Source organism: Cricetulus griseus, chromosome 3, assembly GCF_003668045.3.
Source record: "Cricetulus griseus strain 17A/GY chromosome 3, alternate assembly CriGri-PICRH-1.0, whole genome shotgun sequence".
Lineage (NCBI taxonomy): Eukaryota > Metazoa > Chordata > Mammalia > Rodentia > Cricetidae > Cricetulus > Cricetulus griseus.
In genome coordinates this window covers 229,474,874-229,495,272 of record NC_048596.1, presented here as the reverse complement: position 1 = coordinate 229,495,272, position 20,399 = coordinate 229,474,874, and the positions used below count along the sequence as shown (strand labels likewise).

Sequence of the window (20,399 nt, the reverse complement as noted above, 5' to 3'; positions counted from 1 at the left end):
ATCTGTAGCATTTATATTAGTTCTCCAAAACTGTTACCAAGAAATGTGACATGACCATTAAAAAGAAGGCATCACTAGGTTGAACTAAGCTGTTCTGAAATGATAGAAGCCATTTTAAAAAAGGAGAATATTTCTGTAAATACATGAAATAAAACTGTAAGTGTGGCTATAAGTAATAAATGACCATCACATGTATTTTTAATATTATTTGACATCTGAAAACACATTCTCTTAAAAAGAGATACTTCTTATTAATTTGCATAAAATATTTTTAGGATCAAAAGCTATTAAAAAGTTGTCTTACAAATCTAAAGCATGGCTTAACTTTGCAGATTTTACAAGATACAAATAAATAAAGTGGTCATAAAGACATATGGAAAATATGTAGACTTTTCCACATCCATAGACTGTCTCCCATGAGCCCTTGCAAATATCAAGCTAATGAACAGGTCTGATATATAATATAGCAATGAACAAAGGGGAAAAACAAATTGTTGGTTTAACTTGCTGGTCCTAGTGACAATGTAATATTGTTAAATTCTGCCATTAATAAACAAAATATAGGGTACAAAATTCCGGCACTATTTTATGGTAAGTCCTCAATTTTTCTAATTATTTTAATAATGATAATATTTTCAGGACTGCTATTTACCTTCCCTCTTTGCTTTTCTTGTTCCTTCTCACTGATTCATCTTGTGACATTAGGATTACTGTCAGTTCAATAATACCTATGGCCACCTGGCGATGCTCCTGTAGGCATGCCCTTAAGTGGTTATCTTGTGGTAATACCCATCTTTTTTTTTTTTTTTTGCAACTATAATTACATTTTGCCCTTCCTTTTCCTTCCTCAAAAACTGCCAGGATACTCTCCTTGCTTTCTTTCAAGCTCATGGCCTCCTTTATTATTAATTGTTATTACAGTTATGGGCACGCCTGGTTTGTTACGGCATCCAACTACAGTCCTAATGTTTGAGCAACAAAAATTCTGAATCCCTGAGCAATCTCTTTAGTTCAGAAATACACTTTTAAAAGTAAAATCTCAGTTAAGGTAGGTCTAGTCTCCTTCCCAGTGTAATCGATGTTTCCATTCACCAGTGCTGCCTATCTTGAAATCTTATACAATTATCATTCCCAACTCATAGCGTATTTCTTTCTCAAGTTCCATAGAATTCAATTTTGCCCTAATTTTATTCTACGAAACTTTTTCATTGCAGGTCATACTGTTTTTACATGTGAGCTTTCCTAATCTTTTTTCAAACCTTTTAGCTATGCCCATGAAGGACTGCTGGCCACTTCTTACATAGCAGTATATCTAAACTGTAAACACATCACCAAGACAACTACAATAAGAAAATGCCACAGAAGACAATGCTTGAGAATAAAGTAATTGCAGTTAAGATTCTGTGCTTACTAAAGATTTAGTAGCTGCATGCTGACAGAAGACCTACACATAACGTAGAATGTCAAGTTGCATCAGAGCATACAAATGCATTTGTCAGAGACCATTAGAAGTAGATGTCAAAAATCCTCTAGAACAAGATTTTTCTAATACTATAAGATACATCTTGGGAAAATCATATTCATATCATATTATCCACTGTTAGGAACATGACAATGACTTTATCACTTCTGTTTTTCTTTTTCCTTTCTTAAAATTTTATTTTTTTATTTATTTTTTATTTATTTATTTTTCGGTTTTTCGAGACAGGGTTTCTCTGTGTAGCTTTAGAGCTTCTCCTGGAACTAGCTCTTGGAGACCAGGCTGGCCTTGAACTCACAGAGATCCATCTCCCTGTGCCTCAGGAGTGCTGGGATTAAAGGCAAGCACCACCAATGCCTGGCTCTAGCTTCTTTTTTTCAATATTAAAAACGAGTTAAAACAAATAAGCAAAGGGAGAAAATAAAGCATCTACATATCGAGAAGAAACAAAATTCTCCTTGTTCACAGTTAATATTTTTATCTATAGTTTTAAAACAATCAAAACAACAAATGCTCCTCAAATTAACACACAACCATAGCAAGGATCCAAGACGAATAGTTACTTTATCCATAACAATTATTTTCCAGTATACTAGGAACGAACATCAGCACAACGAATCTGATTTCTAGGAAATAAACCTGTATGCCAGCCAGCCTACTTTCTGGAAATACCAAGTATTAGAAGCGAGCTTTAGCCAGGTTGCTAGGAGACAGGACTCCTAGGATTCCAGAGGATTTATGAGAGGTGAAAGGCACAACCAGACTCAGTTGCTCAGCTGAAAGATTGATCATACTACTAGCCAATCAGAGAACGTTCGGACCTCTCCGCCAGCCAATTGGCAAGCCAGAACTCCAGTCAATCACGCCATTACGCTTCCTGGAATTTCTACGTAGTTGGGCACTCGCAGCTGCTCTCTGGGCCCTCCGGTGCTGTTTGGAGGCTGAGCCAGTGGGTCAAGGGAAGCCATGCAAACCATCCCTGTTGTGGGCTTGGGCACCTGGAAGGTGAGGATACTCTTCGGTCTGCGATTGTGCTGATTATGGGGGCTCGAGACTGATGAATACTTGCTCAGGAGCGGCCAGGATCGCGGGGTGACTGCCTCCACACCCGGGCTCTGATCAAGGTCCTGCCTGAAGTGATAGAGGAGAGTTGGGCTGCGTCTTGTGTAACAAGTGTTACAAGGTCCTAAAACACCTGCCCCCTGCCCGGTTGAGGTTGACAAGCTGTCAGGCTAAACTTTATATAGAGCAAAGTGATCTTGAATTTGACCTTGTGTGAGGCAATCACGCACTTCTAACCTCCAAATCATTTGTGCCATGTAGCAGTAATCCTCCTTGCACACTAAAACCAAATGCAAATGAAACGGCCACCAGGAAGCACCCTACTTTGCATGCTACAATAACCAAAAGAAACGAAACAAAAAAATTAATTAATTTCGCTAATGTAAGTTTGCTTCTGGCTTCCACTTAATGACAGTAGAGTTATTTGCTAGTGATTCCACTGCTTGCGCAGCAGATATTAAACTTTGTTAAAAAACACTTTTTAAATAGAGAGAATGAACATAAAGTTGGGTGGGGAGGAAGGCAAGGAGGGTCTGGGAGGGGGCCAACATAATATAAATTGTATGAAAAAATAAATAAAATAAAAATTCTGTTCAGAAGAGGCTTTTAAAATAAATGTCTGGAAAGTTTTGTAAAAGGGTGGGGTTTTTAGGCAGTTTGATGATTTGCATGCTCTTAGGTGTTTCATAGTGAAGGTTGACATGGAAGAAAGGTCAGTAACTGTAGAGATGAAGGCTTAGGAAAATCAAGAGGTCTCTCCAAAGTTGGTCTTTTCCTGATTCCTTAAATACCTATTTCTGTTGCTCTTACCTCTCACTTACTAGCTCATTTGACAGTGTTCATACTTTTATTTTCTATAACTGAAGAAGGATAGTCTGTTATTAATTTTGAACTTCACTGAACCTGCAATTAGTTATATAAAAACAATCACACCGGCTGGGCATGCCTTTAAATCCCAGCACTGGGGAGGCAGAGGCAGTCAGATCTCTGTGAGTTTGAGGCTAGCCTGCTATACAGAGGGAGTGCCAGGATAGGCTCCAAAGCTACAGAGAGAAACCTTGTCTCAGAAAAAAAAAAAAAAAAAAACAAAGAACAACAACAAAACAATTACACTGGTATATTTTAGTATCATTAATAAGTATTTGTAATTAAAACATGAAAAAAGCATCACCTTCCCAAAACAATGAAAAGAATTAATTCTATCTCCAAAGACACAGGTGTATGAATTTCCAAAAATGTGGAGAGCACTGGAAAACCACAGCACAATGTGGCATTGACTGGTGGTATTAAATAATGTAGCTATGCTAGTTATGTATGCTGCTTTGAATAGTTAAGTAAACTCTGGATCAAAGCAAGGAAGAACTCAAATTCAAGACTAACTTGGGCTATTACCTCTCAGATTTAATGGAAACATATACTGTGTGTCATTAAACTTCTCCTGTATGTGTCATTCAGATAACTTATGGGTGCCTTTTGTCTTACTTTTCCGGTTGATTCAACATTCCTGAGTGTTAGATCCCAGACTGCTTCATGCCCAGGGTACTGTTACTCATTCAGTAATCATGCAGGAGCATGACATACAGCTCATCCTCCGAAAGAGCTGAAAATGCCTGTGGTCATCCCCCAGATGAGTAAGGTAGCCAGACCACTAATCACATCCTGACTCCGACACTCCCTGACTTTAGGTTTGGGTGTTTTTGTATGACTTGGTTCTACTTTCCCAGGTGACAAGGGGGACACTGAATTGGTTTCTCCTGATGACAGAAGGATCGTTATGTTTGTTTGTATTGCAGGCCTCTCCAGGAGAAGTGGTCGATGCAGTTAAGACCGCTATCAACTTTGGGTACCGGCACATTGACTGTGCTTACTTATACCACAATGAGGGTGAGGTCGGAATGGGAATCAATTCCAAGATCAAGGAGGGTGTGGTGAAAAGAGAGGAACTGTTTGTTGTCAGTAAGGTAAGATTTCTCAGTTGCAAGGACAACAGGGTCTCAGCCCCTGCAGTGATGGATACTGGGACAGCTAGAATCATCCAGCCTAGAGGATTTTTCAGTTTCCTTATGAAAATTGGTGTCCTGGGTTTGCAGATGATTCAGAAATAACAAGGTCTTCTACAACTTCCTGAACATGTGAAATTACGTTATCTATAGGTTTGCTTAAGACTCTTTTTTTTTTTTTTTTTTAAATTTGGGCCATTCAAATGGACATGCAGAGACACCACCAATCAACAGTCCATTCATGCACACCACACTTGGTTGAGTGATGACACCTTTGTGCCTGAGGTGCACAGGATAAAGTTCTAACTTTGGTAAACTCTTGTCTACACAAACATGCCTAACTTGGAATCCCCTGCTGGTGGTGGTTAAAGTGCACTTTGAAAAATCCCCACTAAGAAATTGATGCGCTCATTGATAACTTTACAAACAGGAAGTAAACCATAAATGAACAAGAGGTGTGCATGAGCACAGCAGATGTAGGAAGGAGATGGAGGCTGGAGAAATGGACAGAGTTCAAGTCATCGAAGTCCTGGCATGGAAAAAGCTTGCACTTTGCCTTGAAATTTAGGGGATTGAGAACAAATAGTTTCTAAGTAAGGTAGTTTCTTTTGCATGTGAATGAGATGTGTGTATAGGACATAATGGTAGCTGGCAGGAGGAATGTACAATTTAGACAGGATGTATTAACAGTGTAGGTGGGAGATGAATATCTGTCCCGGCATAGTAAGAAAGAGGAAGTGGATATGAAGCAGAGTAAGCAAATAAGCCCTGTGGACAACACAAGGTTAAACCAAGACTTAAAAGCTGCTTTCTTTTCTTTTTTTTTTTTTCTTTTTCTTTTTTTTTTTTGCCAGGCATGGTGTCACACAACATTAATCCCAACAGAGGCTAGCAGATCTCTATGAGTTCACACCCAGCCTGGTCTACATAGTGAGTTCCAGGATAGCCTGTACTACATAGTGAGATGCTGTCTTGGGATTCGGGGGTGGCAGGGAGACTGTTTTTTTTTTTTATGTTTTAAACCTTGATCCCAATTGTTAATACCAGACAACAGTCACATGTTTAAATTTCAGCTATCATCCAGGAGGTTGTCAAGTGGCACACAGTCAGGGTCCCAATGTTAGCATTTTTCAAATGAGAATTTGAGTTTTCTGGACTCATGAACAGTTTAAGATTTTACATCTATATGGCATATTTCAATGGTGTTTCTATTGTAGACTTAACTCTTTGCTTTAGTTAACATGGTTGATTTTTACTGCTCATCTCTATTGTGTAAGATCGAGCAAATGGAGGAATGGAGATGAGTTGGGGCATGCTTGCTAAGGACAGAGATTTTCTTCTGAGTCAACACACAGAGGGATGAGGAACTAGGGATTTCCAAGTCTCTATAACTGAAGTGCATATTGCTTTCGAGTGGGTGGTAGTTAGGAGTGAAAGTGTGCTGATCATTGTGGAATTTGAAAGAATCACTGAAATATAATTGAAGTAGAGGACATTACTTATTTATTCACAATAGGAATTATTGTTAATAATGTGATGTGTTTACTCTAATTTGGGTTTCTCCCCTCCTCCCTTTGTCATGTATGTGAATCTATGTCAGTGTGTGTATTTGTGGTATGAGTGTGATGTATGTTCATGTATATATGCCTAAGTTCATGTGAGGAAGCCAGAGGAAGATGTCAATGTCCTGCTCTAACACTCTACCCAACTCTTTTGGGACAAGGTCTTGTTAATCCCATAGATATGAAGATAAAGACCATTGACCCAAGCTGTGGCCAAATTAACTTTAAAAAGCCGTTTTTTATTTGTGTACATAGACTGTTCCTAAAGGTAGGTTCAAGAGATCAGCACTGGATGTGGGTAAGATACGGATTTTTATATTTCAGGACTAGGAGTTTTCCAAATATGTGATTGGTTAGGCAAATAGGCAAGATTACATGAGTACAACATAAGCATAACATGTTGGTCATAACCTCCTGAAACAATGACATGGTTGCAAGGTGGTCATAACAATCTCCTGAAACAAAACACAGTTGCTATTTCCTGGAACAGGCAATAGAGAATCATTTGTAGTGAAGGTGACTGGAGGGACACAGACCAATTCTTGAGAAGAAGATTTAATCATAAACAGGAATGAAGCTAGTTTGTCTTTGTAAGATGGCTTTCAAACTCAAGATGAAGGCAGGCTGATTTATTAGTTTCTCACTGAACCTTCAAGTGGGCTCACAGCCTCCCTTTAAATGCCTTCCTGTGCTGCCCTGAACCTTCTCTGAGCAGGGAAGGCTTCCTGCTGTGGAAAATGACAATCCTTTTCTAAGGATAATGTCACTGTTTATTTTTTGGTTTTGCTTTTTTTTTTTTTTTCAGAACATGCAGGTGCAATTTTGGCAGGGGGAGGGTGACGACCAATGAATATATGACCAGTTGGTTTTAGATTATGGCTTTGTAACAATAGTGTCCCTTCCCTTCTGTAGCTGTGGTGCACCTACCATAAGAAGTCTTTGGTGAGAACAGCATGCACCAATACCCTGAAGGCCTTAAACTTGGATTACTTGGACCTCTACCTCATACATTGGCCCATGGGTTTCAAGGTACCAGTCACTTTGTGGCTAGATTTCTGCAAAGAGCCAATCAACATTAGCATGGGTGAGAGGTTGGAAGCAAAACATTTTCAGTGTTTTATCATAGAAAATGTATCTAAAATAGGAATTAAGCTGGAATTTCCAACATTTGAAATATTAGAAATTATTAAGTATGTATTTTCTGATACTTGTCCTGTGACCTACTAGGAAGGTATAATTGGTCACAAGAGACATGTAGTCTGTAAGCCCTTGTTACTGTTCAGCAGAGTGACTAAATTTTTACCTCTTAGCATGTCTTCTTCTTCCCTCCATACCCTGCCTTGGTATTCTCACTTGGAGGTCACTCATCTTGATGGGAAGTCTTAGAAGAGTCAAAAGCCTAATAATATTATTGGGAGAAAGTTGACTATATTGAGACATGAAGGAAGTCCCATTGTTCTCTGATTTTAAAAATCTGAACCAGGTAGGGATTCAAACTTTATGAAAGGTTCTTAATGGGATTTGGCTGGCCTCACCCTTCCTTCCCACTTGGTGGCAACTTTAACTGAGCCTAGAGAAGAGAAGTGGCACAGCCAGGCTAGTAGAACTTAGCGACAGGATTAAAGATAAGGTCCTTTGGTGTAGACTCTGCACATCTGTCTTCTCTCCCTACATAGTTTCCTGATAGAGGATGCCATAAGCCCTAGTAAGCTTCTTGTGTTCTGGTTCTCACAGCCCGGAGATAAAGATGTGCCTTTGAATTGCAATGGCCTGGTAATACCCAGTAATACCAGCTTTTTGGACACATGGGAGGTAAGCTGAAGCACACCATCTGGTTACATCACCCCCACTTACAGATACCCAAATAAAAGATGCACAAAATCTCTTGAACATCTATGTTAAAATATACCAGGTAATATGTGGTTTGAAGTATGTGATGGTTAAATACTGATTGTCACCTTGACATGATCTAGAATCAGCTAGGTCAAGAATCAAACCCAGAGCAAGTCTTTGAAGAGTTTCCTATATTGGATTAAATGAGGCTAAGAGGAGTCACCCACAGTGACAGTATCATTCCATGAACTGGGGTCCTGGACTGAGTAAAAAGTCTTTTTACATGTGTGCATCCATGTCCATTTTCCCAACTGTGGATGTAATATGACCAAGATCCTCACACTCCTGTTACCAAGACTCCCCCACAATGATGGATGAACGGCCATCCCTTTAAAGTGTAAGCCAAAAGTAATTCCTTCCTTATGTTGCCTTTTGGTAATCTTGTCAAAACAAAAAGAGAAGTAGCTAACACACACCACGAATTATGGATGAATACTTGAAAAATTGAAGATACAAGAAATGAATTTTTCACTAATTCAACTTAGTTTAGTTTCTAGAATAATACAGATCTCTCCTTTTCCCTCAACTGTTTCTTTTTCAAATTAAAAAAATACCATTTTTTCTAGGAAATACAGAGCAATAAAAAGAGAAATTTAAAAACCCATATTTCTATCAGCTTCCGGCAATAACTAGCATTGTAGCCATCTCCTAGTTCCTGAAGGTTACATTTTGTTACAGAAACATAATGTTGGCAACATTTTGAAGCCCATATTGGGAAAGTAGGAAAAGGAAAAGGTTAGAGAGAAGATGAGAGATTGTCAAGTCAGTGTCCAGGGTCCAGATGTAAAATGGTGAGCGCTCGAATTGAAGTGGTGAGCAAGAAAAGTCAGGAAGATGGTAGACTTGAGAGTCCCATGAAGTCAGTGAAGCTGACAAGGTGGGAAGAGAGAACAGCAAGGCTCTCTTTCTGTCAGCTCTAACACTATTAACTGCCCAGCTTGAGGAACAGAACATCGCCCATTTGAACAAGTTCAAGGATTAATCCGCAAAGCTTGGGGAAGAGTTTCAACTCAAAAGATGCAATATGAAGCCATTCCTGTGAGAATGATGGGTGAAACTGTTGGGATATTTCAGGCCCTTAGAAAGAGAGACAGGAAGAACAGAACAGACAGGGAGAAGTACCTGGGCTAGGCAATGACAGCCTCTCCTCCTGTAAAACTGCAAAACTTGGAAACCAACCAGAAAGAAACTGAACAAAGTGTTTCTGAGGGTCTGAGCCCTTTCTTTCACCTTGGACTTCTGCTCATCAGATTTGGGGTTTAAACCCCAGTTGTTTAAATGTCCATTGTGTTTATTGGGTGATTTTTGCAGAAACTTAATTCATTGGTTTCTGTCTTTATGATCACCAGAGGCTTATGCCTGACTTCATACTGCCATGATGCTCATGGGTTTTCTGAAAGCCTAGGTAGAGGGCTCACTTATCAGAGGTCAGCCCAGTTTCAGATAGCTTTGCCCTCAAATTACTTAAAATGTGTAATGGTTAGACTGAGAAACGAGAATGCTGACCTATCACTGAGCTCAGGATGAGTATCAAGGTAGGAAGAAAAGGGAAGAGATAGAGACAGCAGTGGAGAGGACTGCTCTAGGTCACTTCAGAGCATGGGAGTAGGAACAGCACAAATACACTGAATGCTGACATCCAGCCATGGCCAAATGCTTTGTGTGTATCATTCCATAGAACATTAAAACAGCCCTGGTGTAGATAATATTGTCCATGTGGTTTTGTAACTTCAAGTAAAATACTTTTAAAGTATTGGGACACTGTTGCAAGTCACTAAGGGAATATGGCTTGTCAGGGAGTTAGACAGCATGTATAACTTGTATACTCATCGCATTTCTTTCTCTCTCAGGCCATGGAGGACCTGGTGACTGAGGGACTGGTGAAGCACATTGGGGTGTCAAACTTTAACCATGAACAGCTTGAGAAACTTTTAAACAAGCCTGGTTTGAAGTTTAAGCCAATCACTAACCAGGTGAGCTGATGGATGGTTAGAAGTTTCACACAGTGTTTTTCTTTTTTCCTCCATGGGGCGGTGGGTGGATGAGACAGGTAACTTGTTTGCCTGTGTTAGCTGTCAGAATGGTAAAGAGGTTACAGGTAGAAGTGACTGGTTGAATGGGCAAGTGTCTCTCTCTCCAGCATATGTGGTTAGGTGATGCTGTGGTTAGGGTGGATGGAGTGTGACACAGATCTGGATTCTTGACAGGTGTTTGGAGGCAGATGACCAAGTGTGTTCAGAAGATGGTGGTTCTCTCAGACCCTTCGCCCCCATTAAAGAACAGCTGTCCCCTTTCACCCACCCAGCTCATGCGCAAGAGTAGTGGATAGCGCTGTCTCCACCCAGGCTGGCAGAATCCAGAAAGGAATCTCTCCCCCTTGCCATGCCTGTCCTTCACATTCTGCTACAGAATATATAGTACCCCAAATCTCACATTTTATATGTTTCCTGTCTATTATTTGTCATCAGGATTTAATGACCCTGAAATTTTTGTCTGAAGTTGGTTGTAGGTTTAGCTAAAAACCTGAGTGTTAGAAGTTTTTCACTATTTGTTGAATAGATGCAATTAGAAAATTATATGTGACAAGTATATGTTGCATGTGACATCAACCAACCTTCAAAAGTGACTTCTCTGGAAACCGATGCTTCTGGATGTGGCATGATCCTGAAAGCAAGGGCACTGCTCATAATTCTTTTCAGTTCCCTCTAAATGAACATTAGTTATAAGTCTGTTTACAACCTGGAATTGTGCATGAGAAAACGGAGGAGGCAGAAATAACTGCTCTCACGGCTTCTGTTTGAAACTCAAGTCCTGGTGACAAAAGGTAGCCCAAGAAGCAAATTAAATGTGCAAGGTGTTGGGTAATGTGAGGACTATAGGAAAGTTGAAGGGGAGGAGGGAGAGGGAACGGATTCACACTTCTCAGGCTTGTCCCTGCATGGTGGAAGAAAGCCTCCCTGAGCAGGCGGTGTAGGAATGTCCGCATGACATAGGGGTCTGGGAGTCTGCAGACTTGGAGCCACTTATAGCACCTGACATCTTGGAAATGGCAGAGACTCAGCCTACTCATTGGTGGTCATGTACCTAGTTAGTGATGCTGGGGACATCAAGTGTGTCTTCTCTTTGGTGCTTTCCTAGTATGCTATTTGTCTGAATTCTTTTGGTGCACTTTGGTTCTGTTTGTAGATTGAATGCCACCCATATCTTAACCAGAAGAATCTGATTGAGTTTTGCCATAATAGAAATGTGTCTGTGACAGCTTACCGTCCTCTTGGAGGTTCAAGGTAAGGACTTGTTAGACACTGCCAATCTGAATGCTAACCAATGCTAGAACCCCCCCCCCACTTGTGCTTCATTTGAGAGTTGGAGGAACTTCAGTGAAAAGGTGTAGAAGGGGTTGCCCACACCACTCAGGCCCCAGGAAGAAGTTAGAGAGCTACTTCTCAAACTGGAGAGTTGCCTTGATTGGGCTTTCCTGTGAGAGTAGTCAGCTTTGAAGGAATAGACCCAGAATGAAGTGAACCCCTGCTGATCTGTTTGGTAGTTCCTCAGTCAGCTACTAACCTGTCTTTCAGGGCATGTCACAAAACTCAGGATCTTTAGATAAGGCTAAAGTGATGCCTTCTTTCCCCTAACCTGGAGTTTGCACCTTTCCCTTACTGAGCCACCTAAGCCAAAACTGTGGAACCATCCCTTTTCCATAGCCCCATTCCATACAACACAAAGATCAATTGCTTATTGTACTAGCAGATCCTAGAGTCTGTCTTTTGATCTCTGCTGTCACCATCTCTCCCTTAATGAAATACAGAACCTATTAGGTTATTAGCCCCTTAATACCCTTGCCGATCCATCAGTCCCTTTGGGTTACTCTCCTGCTGAAGTGATCTTGTTGCGCACAATCATGTCTGCTTCCTGTTTTCACTTTGTTCTGCCTGAGTGTGTGTGGAGGAGCTGACCTAACTCCATCCTTCTCTGGTCACTCTTTTCCCCATTCCTGCAAATCTTCAAAGTATAAGTCACATAAAACTACTGGTGGTTGCTTGGATAGAATATTCTTTCTAGGGTTGGTATGTAAAATAAAAAATAATTTTTTAAATTAAAAAAGGAACCCTAATAAAAAAGAATATTCTTTGTAGGCATTGCAACTTTGCATATATTGTTCTTTTTAACTAAAATCAGTATTGTGAATTTGCTTGCTCTTGTTTCTGATGTCATGTTCAGCTCAGCAGCTCTGTGCCCTCCAGGAAGTATCCATGAGCCCCTTTTTGTTTTTGGTATAGTGCTCTTGTCATAGCATCTCATCTTTATTCCCTTTCACTATTTCATGCACTAGGTTTCTTTGCACTGATGTCCCCTGACTACAGGGGCCATCTCTTCTTAGTCTATTCCGATCCTCAGACTGGGTGCCAGCAAACTATTAGGAGGCCAGGACTTATTTCATTTTTCTTACCTCTGTGTTTTCCATGTGGAATAGGGTATACATATTTGAACTTCACAGCATCTTGGGAGTTCCTAAAAGTCTGGGTCATATTTTACAGCTGAGCCTTGGCATAGAAGGATCTCTGTTAGAGAAACTGAGGGGCTTCTGGCAAATAATATCCACTCACTCTGGTTCTTTCTGAACACATTGGGAACTGTGATTAGCTTCATTCTTGAATCCTGTTAACTTCTTAATAAAAGATGTTTGCTGGGTTTGATTCCATAGCACTGTGTAAACCAGATGTGGTAGTACATACCTATAACCCCAGCACTTTGGAGAGGAGGCAGAAAAATCAGAAGTCCAAAGTTATCTCAGGCTACATATCAAGCTCAAAGCCAGACATGACACCCTGTCTAAAATAAAATAAAATGGCTTACTTTAGTCACTAGTATCCTTGCCTGGATGAATTTTTGATGGATATAGCCAGTGTTTAAAATATCTTATACTAAAAGTTTTTACAAGAAAAATGATAAGCCTCACCCAGGTCTAGCCAGCAATCCCAGCACTCAGGAGGCAGAGGCAAGGGGAATGATTTTTTTTTTTTCCTGTGGGTGAGCCTTTTTTTTTTTTTATTCTTTTTTTATTTGAATTAGAAACAAGATTGTTTTACATGTAAATCCCAGTTCCCACTCCCTCCCCTCCTCCCCTGCCACCCCCCCACCCCAACTAAAACCCTGTCTATCACATATCCTTTCTGCTCCCCAGGGAGGGTGAGGCCTTCCATAGGCGGTCATCAGAGTCTGTCATATCCTTTGGGATAGGGCCTAGGCTCCCCCTTTACCCCACCCCCGTGTGTCTTAGCTCAGGGAGTATCCCTGTATGTGGATTGGGCTCCCAAAATCCACACCTATGCTAGGGATAAGAACTGAACTACTACAGGAGGTCCCATAGATTTCCAAGGCCTCAAGAGGAATGATTTTGAGGCTAACCAGGTCTACTAAGTAAGTTACCTCAAAAGTAAAAAGTAGTAAGCAAGTAAAATAAATAAATGCTAAATTTTTAATCTTAGAGAAAAGTTAATTCTGTACACTTTTGTGTTAACTATTCTGCTGACTCGACATGCTTTGCTGTGTCTCTCTAGAGATGGGGCTGAGTTGTTGGATGACATTGTCATTCGCAAGATCGCAAAGAAGCATGGGAAATCTGCTGCTCAGGTACAGGGAAAGAAGTGTCATGTGCTGAGCTCACACTTCTCCAACACCTCTTCCCACTGTCCTGAGCCTTGTCAATTTCTAAAAAGGTGTCAGTGCACCTTGGACGATTTGATTGTCCAGAACGCCCCAATTTGGAGCTCTAAGTTGGTTGCTTCTGTGTTCTCATCCAGAACATGTGTTGAGAATATGTGTTCTCAAGCCACATATCCTGCCTTCCTCAGCTGCCAGCACTCAGGATGCCCTCCAGTACCACTTCCTCTGCCCCACCAATGACATAGACAACCAGTGTGAGAGAGAACAGTCATGAAAGTCAGCCTTATCTAAATGTCCTTCTCATTTGGGAAACTGGGTACATGCTAAGGGATTCTAGTAAAGGTGTGGGTGAGTCCTCTAACCGTCTCCTTGGGCTGATGGTGTTCATTCCAGATACATTGACAAAGCAGTTAAGTTTGATTTCTAAAAGCCTTTGAGATTGCAAGACTTTTGTGCTCTTACTGTACAATGAAACTGAACTATCATACTTCCTTAGCCTTGATTCCATTTGTTTTATTTCTGTGTGAAACTTTCTTTCCTACAGATTGTGATCCGATTTCAGATCCAAAGGAATGTGATAGTAATTCCGAAATCTGTTACCCCAAGTCGGATTAGGGAGAATTTCCAGGTGAGCTTTTCCTTTTTTCAGATCATGATGTAGAGAGTAGAGTGCTGGCTAGCTTTCAAAACAGACATCAAGCCCCAGATCTCTATGACTGTCACCCCACAGAGGTGAATTCCTCTGTGAACTGTGTTAATGGTCTGCCTTTCACACAGTGAGTCAGGAGAAGTTCTGACTATGTGCCCCTACCACCACTGCCAAAGCTGGTTATCTTCTCCATTTAACCCAAGATGGGGAAAGAGGTAAGAGATGCTCATGGGGAAGCATGTAACAGACCACTGTGTGGAGTGAGCATCTCCCTCCCATTTCAGTCATTGTGCCATATTGACACTCAACAGAAGCTAGATATGCCCAGTGTGTGCTCAAGAGGAGGGAATGCAGCATCTAGCTGGCCTGGGCCATATGGAGTATGTCCACTAGTCTCTTGAAAGCAGCTGTTGTGGGTGTCATTCACAAGTCAGTGAAAACTGATGTGCTAGGCCTCTTCCTTCACTAGAACATTATAAAATGCTGATTAAGGGAAGCCTTTTGGAGGACAGTCTTTTAAAACTTAACCAAGAATCACAGCAGAAATGGAACCTGATGCTGAGGACAGAGAATAGTGTCATTTTTTAAGAGGCTCACGAGAAAGTGTTAGTCAATTCTTCTGGAACCAGGAGTTGTGTACCTGAGCTTAACTAGAAGAAAAATATCAAGGATCGTAGGCTATGGGCTTGTTCTCTGAGCTGGCCAAAGGCTTTCAATACAAGTGCCTGTGCTCTCTATGACAGCTCAGAATACCTATTTAGTATTTATTCTTGTACTGTTTACTTCTTCCTTGGGTCCCAATGACTCCATCACTGAGGCTGCCTCTCTACTATTCCCTTATCTACTGAGTAGCTGGATTGGCCAAACATGAGGATAGCCATCTTCCTAGGGTAGAGGCTGGTGTCCAACAGCTTCCCTCTTTAGCAGGCTGCAGCCACTGGATGTTCTTCTGTTTGTTCTCCTTGGATTCAGACCTGAGCTCAGCTTCACTGAGTTGTAGTCTCTGTGAGACACTGTTATAGGGGAATTTGATCACAGCTGTCAAGTGTGTTAAAGGGAAAAGGTCAGGAGAGGTAAGAACACTATTTGAAAATGAAGTTACTCAAAAAGTTCTTGTGTGATTTGATGCCAAAGTCAGTACCAACTGACTTCCTATTTGATGGCTTGGGAGGAATGATGTTTTTTTCCTTTTGAAAGGAAGAGGTGGGTCAGTGGAGAAAATACTTTGCATTTTCAAAACTCTTTCTCTGTGTTCCTCACCCCAATAAAATAAAAACAATATATAACTCATCTTTCCAAGGTTTCTTAAATGTAAGTGAGGCTAACCCTGTGTCCATCAAGTGATGAAAATCAAAGTCCATTTTGGGAGGCTCAGCTGTCTTAGGGGAAGTTCTAGGTATCTAATTAAGAATTTCTTTCCCATAATGGTGTCCATTGTAGGGAACACACATGCCAATTAAATTAATCTGAATTCCCTATTATCATCTGCTTTTGATTCCAGGTATTTGATTTTGAATTAACAGAAAAAGATATGGAGGAACTCCTCAGCCTAGACAAGAACCTCCGGTTGGCCACATTCCCCTTGTAAGTCCATCTCCTTTACTTCCTTTTAAAAATTAAGGGAGCTATACACAAGCAGAGTCACTGGTTCTTCAATAGATATTTACTGTTATATTCAAGCTTAATTAAACCTTACTGTAACTCTTTGTTGTTTAATGTTGGGCCAGTGACTAAAGACAGTGACTAATTTTTATACAAGATATTTAAAAAAAGCACAACTCTGTCAGCTTAAGATATTTCCTTTAAAAATGCCTGTTCTTTATTTCTGTTTGGAATTTGTGATTCTGTCTTACAGAACTGAACACCACAAGGACTATCCTTTCCATATAGAGTACTGATGACAGCTTCACTCAGCCCCCTTTGTTCTCAGGCCACCAAGGTTGGCAACATGGCTCCACCTCTACAAAGGCTGTGCAGTCTCAGTCAGGAATGACAACAGATTTAGAAGCAAGGAAAATCCTGCCCAGAGCAGAGGACCAGTTCTTGGAGAAATATAAATATCTAGGGATGAGAAACGAAAGTGCCATGAGGGCCGTGGTTGTGGATTAGTTGTTAGGCTGTTGCTTGAGCAGTGTAATTTATGTGGATTAGTCCTTGTGGCTTCTGTCCTCTAAAAGAAGATATTGATGGCCATGAATTGAAATTACCTTTGCCTTTGAAGAAAACCTGCTTGAAAGAAGGGTTTGAATCATCTGAAATATGTGAGAAGTTAGTATAATTAATATCCACAAGTCATCTTCAAAAGCCATCAGCCTGAGGCCAGTTATATTTCCCTTCATACTACGCTCTGCACTCCAGAGTTTTCTAGATTATTTTCAAGCAAAATCTACCTGCACTTAAGAAAAGGAAAATCTAGGGTCCTTTTTGTTTCCTAGCTTCTATAGAGTTGTGGGTTGTAGGCTGTTATCCTTTGCTCTATGTCCAATATCCACTTATGACTGAGTACATACTCTGTTTTTCTGTGTCTCGGTTACCTCACTCAGTATGGTTTCTTCTAGTTTTTTCCATTTGCCTGTGAATTTCAAGATTTCGTTGCTTTTTTTCCAACTGAGTAGTACTCCATTGTGTAAATTTACCACATTTTCTTTATCCATTCTTCAGTTGATTGTTATAATAATAAATTAAAAGATATATTCACTATATTTATCATGAATCAATTGGTACATAGTATTGGAATTCATAAATTATCACATAGAATGTAAGTGGAAAATATAGAAAAATGACCACATAGCATTTTCAAAGTAGACTGTCAATAAAGAATCAAAAGTATTAATTAAATAAAACTTGAAATTTAAAAATTTTCTTTTGGCAAAATGCATTCATTAAGAATATTTTCTTAGGTGGGCAGTGGTGGCACACGTTTTTAGTCCCAGCACTGGAGAGTCAGAAATAAGATTATCTCTGTGAGTTTGAGGACAGCCTGGTCTACAGAGTGAGTACCAGGACAGACTTCAAAACTACACAGAGAAACCCTGTCTCAACCCCCCTCCAAAGAATATTTTGGTTTTTTTTTTCTTTGTTAAGAAAGAAGATTATTTTACATGCTAATCACAGATCACTCTCCCTCACCTCCTCCCCTGCCCTCAACTAATACCCTACCTATCCTATACCCTATCTGCTCCCCAGGGAGGGTGAGGCCTTCCGCAGGGGGTCTTCAAAGTCTGTCCTATCCTTTGGGATAGGGCCTAGGCCAACCCCCTTGTGTCTAGGCTCTGGGAGTATCCCTACATGTAGGATGGGCTCCCAAAGTCCATTCCTATGCTAGGGATAAGTACTAATCCACTTCGAGGGGCCCCATAGATTTCCAAGGTCTCCTCACTGACACCCACATTCAGGGGGCCTGGATCAGTCCCATGCTGATTTCCCAGCTATCAGTCTAGGGATCAAGACCTCTCCCTTGTTCAGGTTAGCTATTTCTGTGGGTTTCATAAGCATGGTATAGACCCCTTTACTCATCCCTCCTCCTTCTCTGCAACTGGATTCCAGTTCAATTCAAGGTTTAGCTGTGGGTGTCTGCTTCTACTTCCACCAGCTGCTGGATGAAGGCTATACGATGTCATATGAATTAGTCATCAATCTCATTGTCAGGAGAGGGCATTTAAGGTAGCCTCTCTTCTGTTGCTTAAACTGTCAGTTGGTATTATCTTTGTAGCTCTCCAGACATTTCCCTAGTGCCTGAATTCTCTTTAAACCTATAATGTCTCCCTCTATTATATTATCTCTTATCTTGCTCTCTTCTGTTCTTCCCCCAACTGAACCTCCCTGCCCCATCATATCGTCTTCACCCCCCTCCTCTCCCCTTCTTTTATTTTCTTTATTCCTGAAATTCTATACATGTATACAGTAAAATATGATCATATATGCTACCCAATTTCCCCCATTTTTCATCATATATACTCCATTATTCTCCCTCTTCCAATTTCACTTTTTTATTACCTATAAAGTTGTGAAGAATAGTATAAATTATAGTATAAATTACTATTTGTTGATTTTTTTCAATGTGACACAAACTAAAATAAGGAAACCTAAATTAAGGTGTTGCCTCTATCAGATTTGCCTATGTATATTCCTGAAATGTATTTATTTGATTAGTTATTGATATTAGAGATCTCAGCCCATGGTAAGCAGTGCCATCCATGAGCAAATCGTCAGTTTGTTTAAGGAAGGTAGTTGAGCAATGCATGGAAGCAAGTCAGTAAGCAGCAATCCACCATGGTCTCTGTTTCGGTTTCTGCCTTATCTTTCCCCCAGGATAGGCTTTATCATATAAGTCAATAAGCCCTTTAACCCAAATTGCTTTTGATTAATATTTTCTCATAGCAACAGTAAAACAAACTAAGGCACTGCTATGAGCATTTGTAGTTGCTCCATAAAAACTCCAGCCTTCTGAATAAAAATATCAAGAAAAGCAGTAAATAAAGCTTCTAAGAAAAGCGTTTCCAATTCAGATAATTGAAGACAGAGTTTTCCTGTCCCATAGGCGCCCTCAAATAAACACATGGAGCCTTAACATTAATTGTAAATGCTTGGCCAATACCTCAGGCTTCTAACTAGCTAATTCTTACACTTAAATTTATCTGTATTTCCATCTGCACTTTGCCCAAGGCTTGGTAGCTTTTCTCAGTATGCCATGCCCATCCTGCATCTCCCTGTGCCTGTTGGTGACTCCTCCGACACTGCCCCCTTCACTCCAGCATTCTCTCTGTCTCAGACTGTCTTGCCCAGTCTCTCCCTGCTTAGCTATTGACCAATCAGCTTTTTTGTTAGCAATGCCAGCAAGACATATTTACCTTTTACAGAAGGATTATTCTAGAGATTTTCTCCCCTTTTGTCTAATTAAAAAGGAAAATTAACATTTGTTGGGCCCCAGCCCCCACTGGGTCTCCGTGAGTTGCTTGTTAGCCAATTACCACAGGTGCATCCTGTTTTCTAGTCCTGGCTTACAGCCCTGGCCTCGACCCACTACACTTGGGAAAACAGGAGCTCTTCTGGAGCTCTTACACCTGGGGTTTTTCTACTGTGCTGTAAGTGTATATAAGGCTGCTTTCTGCCTGGAATAAAGGCAAACAGACACATAGCACAAGTGGCCAGAGGTCTCTGCTTTTAATTAGCTCTCCAGGCTTTCACCAGATACTCGGACTTAGTCATGGCACGGATGCCACAAACATTAACATAGAAAATTACATATAACAAAACAGTTATTAAGTAAGAATTACAGTTACAATATCCAATCCATTTGTTCATTATCAGTCAAATATTTTAAAGACAACACAGAAACATACAATATCCTGATTCTGTGTATTTTTCATCTTTACATGGGTTATTATATTTTTATTACTCATTTCTTCTTGAAGGACTTTATTGTAAGACTATATTTTTTAATCTATGACTGCATATATCCTTTTTCTTTTCTCTCCCAAGCCTACACATACGTTTTAAACACACTGTGACCCTTTAAATGTTCTTTTTGTTCTGTGCATCTGTAAACTTTTCTGTTTGAATGAGGGGGGTAGGGGTGGGGGGGACCATAACTGCTGTGTAACTTAGATCATGGCATGCTGGTCCTGGCTCCACCCCTTCAATTCCCTAAGGAGCTAGTTTCATGGTGAAGGCAAGTTTACCACCAGCTCTGGAAGCCATATTTACCATCCCAACTCTGGGAAGTTTTGGAGTCAATGATGTCACCAAGAACCATGTTTCTTGCTGCTCATGAACACCATATGAGTGTTTTGTAGTAACACTCTGAAAAGAGCCATCTATTTTTGTGTGTGTGTGTGTGTGTGTGTGTGTGTGTGTGTGCTAGCATTGAGACAGGAAGCATTCTCTTAAGGAGACATAATTCTGCTTGAGGCCAGCAAACAAAGCTTCTGGGGGAAAAGGCAGTTACCAAGAAACCATGAATGAGTCTGTTCTTTTATGTGTTTAGAATCCCTTTATATAAGCTTTCTCTGGTTTTAGGTAGAAAGTCTTGCCAAAGGTTTGGGTGCCATATGAAGGAGGAGCTTTCCTATCCCACAACCATTCTC

General features: G+C 40.5%; 1 protein-coding gene across 3 annotated transcripts; it reads left to right on the top strand.

Annotated features, from left to right (window-relative positions):
* The first annotated feature begins 2,347 nt into the window (after positions 1-2,347).
* Positions 2,348-16,301, top strand: Akr1e2 (aldo-keto reductase family 1 member E2). Of its 3 annotated transcripts, none has more exons than XM_027405086.2 (10): positions 2,348-2,485; positions 4,336-4,503; positions 7,017-7,133; positions 7,839-7,916; positions 9,848-9,970; positions 11,184-11,281; positions 13,559-13,631; positions 14,209-14,292; positions 15,815-15,897; positions 16,169-16,301. In XM_027405086.2, exons 1-10 carry the CDS (start codon positions 2,447-2,449, stop codon positions 16,209-16,211), a joined length of 906 nt encoding a protein of 301 aa, XP_027260887.1. In that variant the 5' UTR covers positions 2,348-2,446; the 3' UTR covers positions 16,212-16,301. The 3 variants fall into 3 exon arrangements, with proteins under 3 accessions (XP_027260887.1, XP_035298737.1, XP_027260888.1); XM_027405087.2 differs by lacking the exon at positions 2,348-2,485 and adding an exon at positions 2,494-2,604; XM_035442846.1 differs by lacking the exon at positions 7,017-7,133.
* Positions 16,302-20,399: the final 4,098 nt, after the last annotated feature.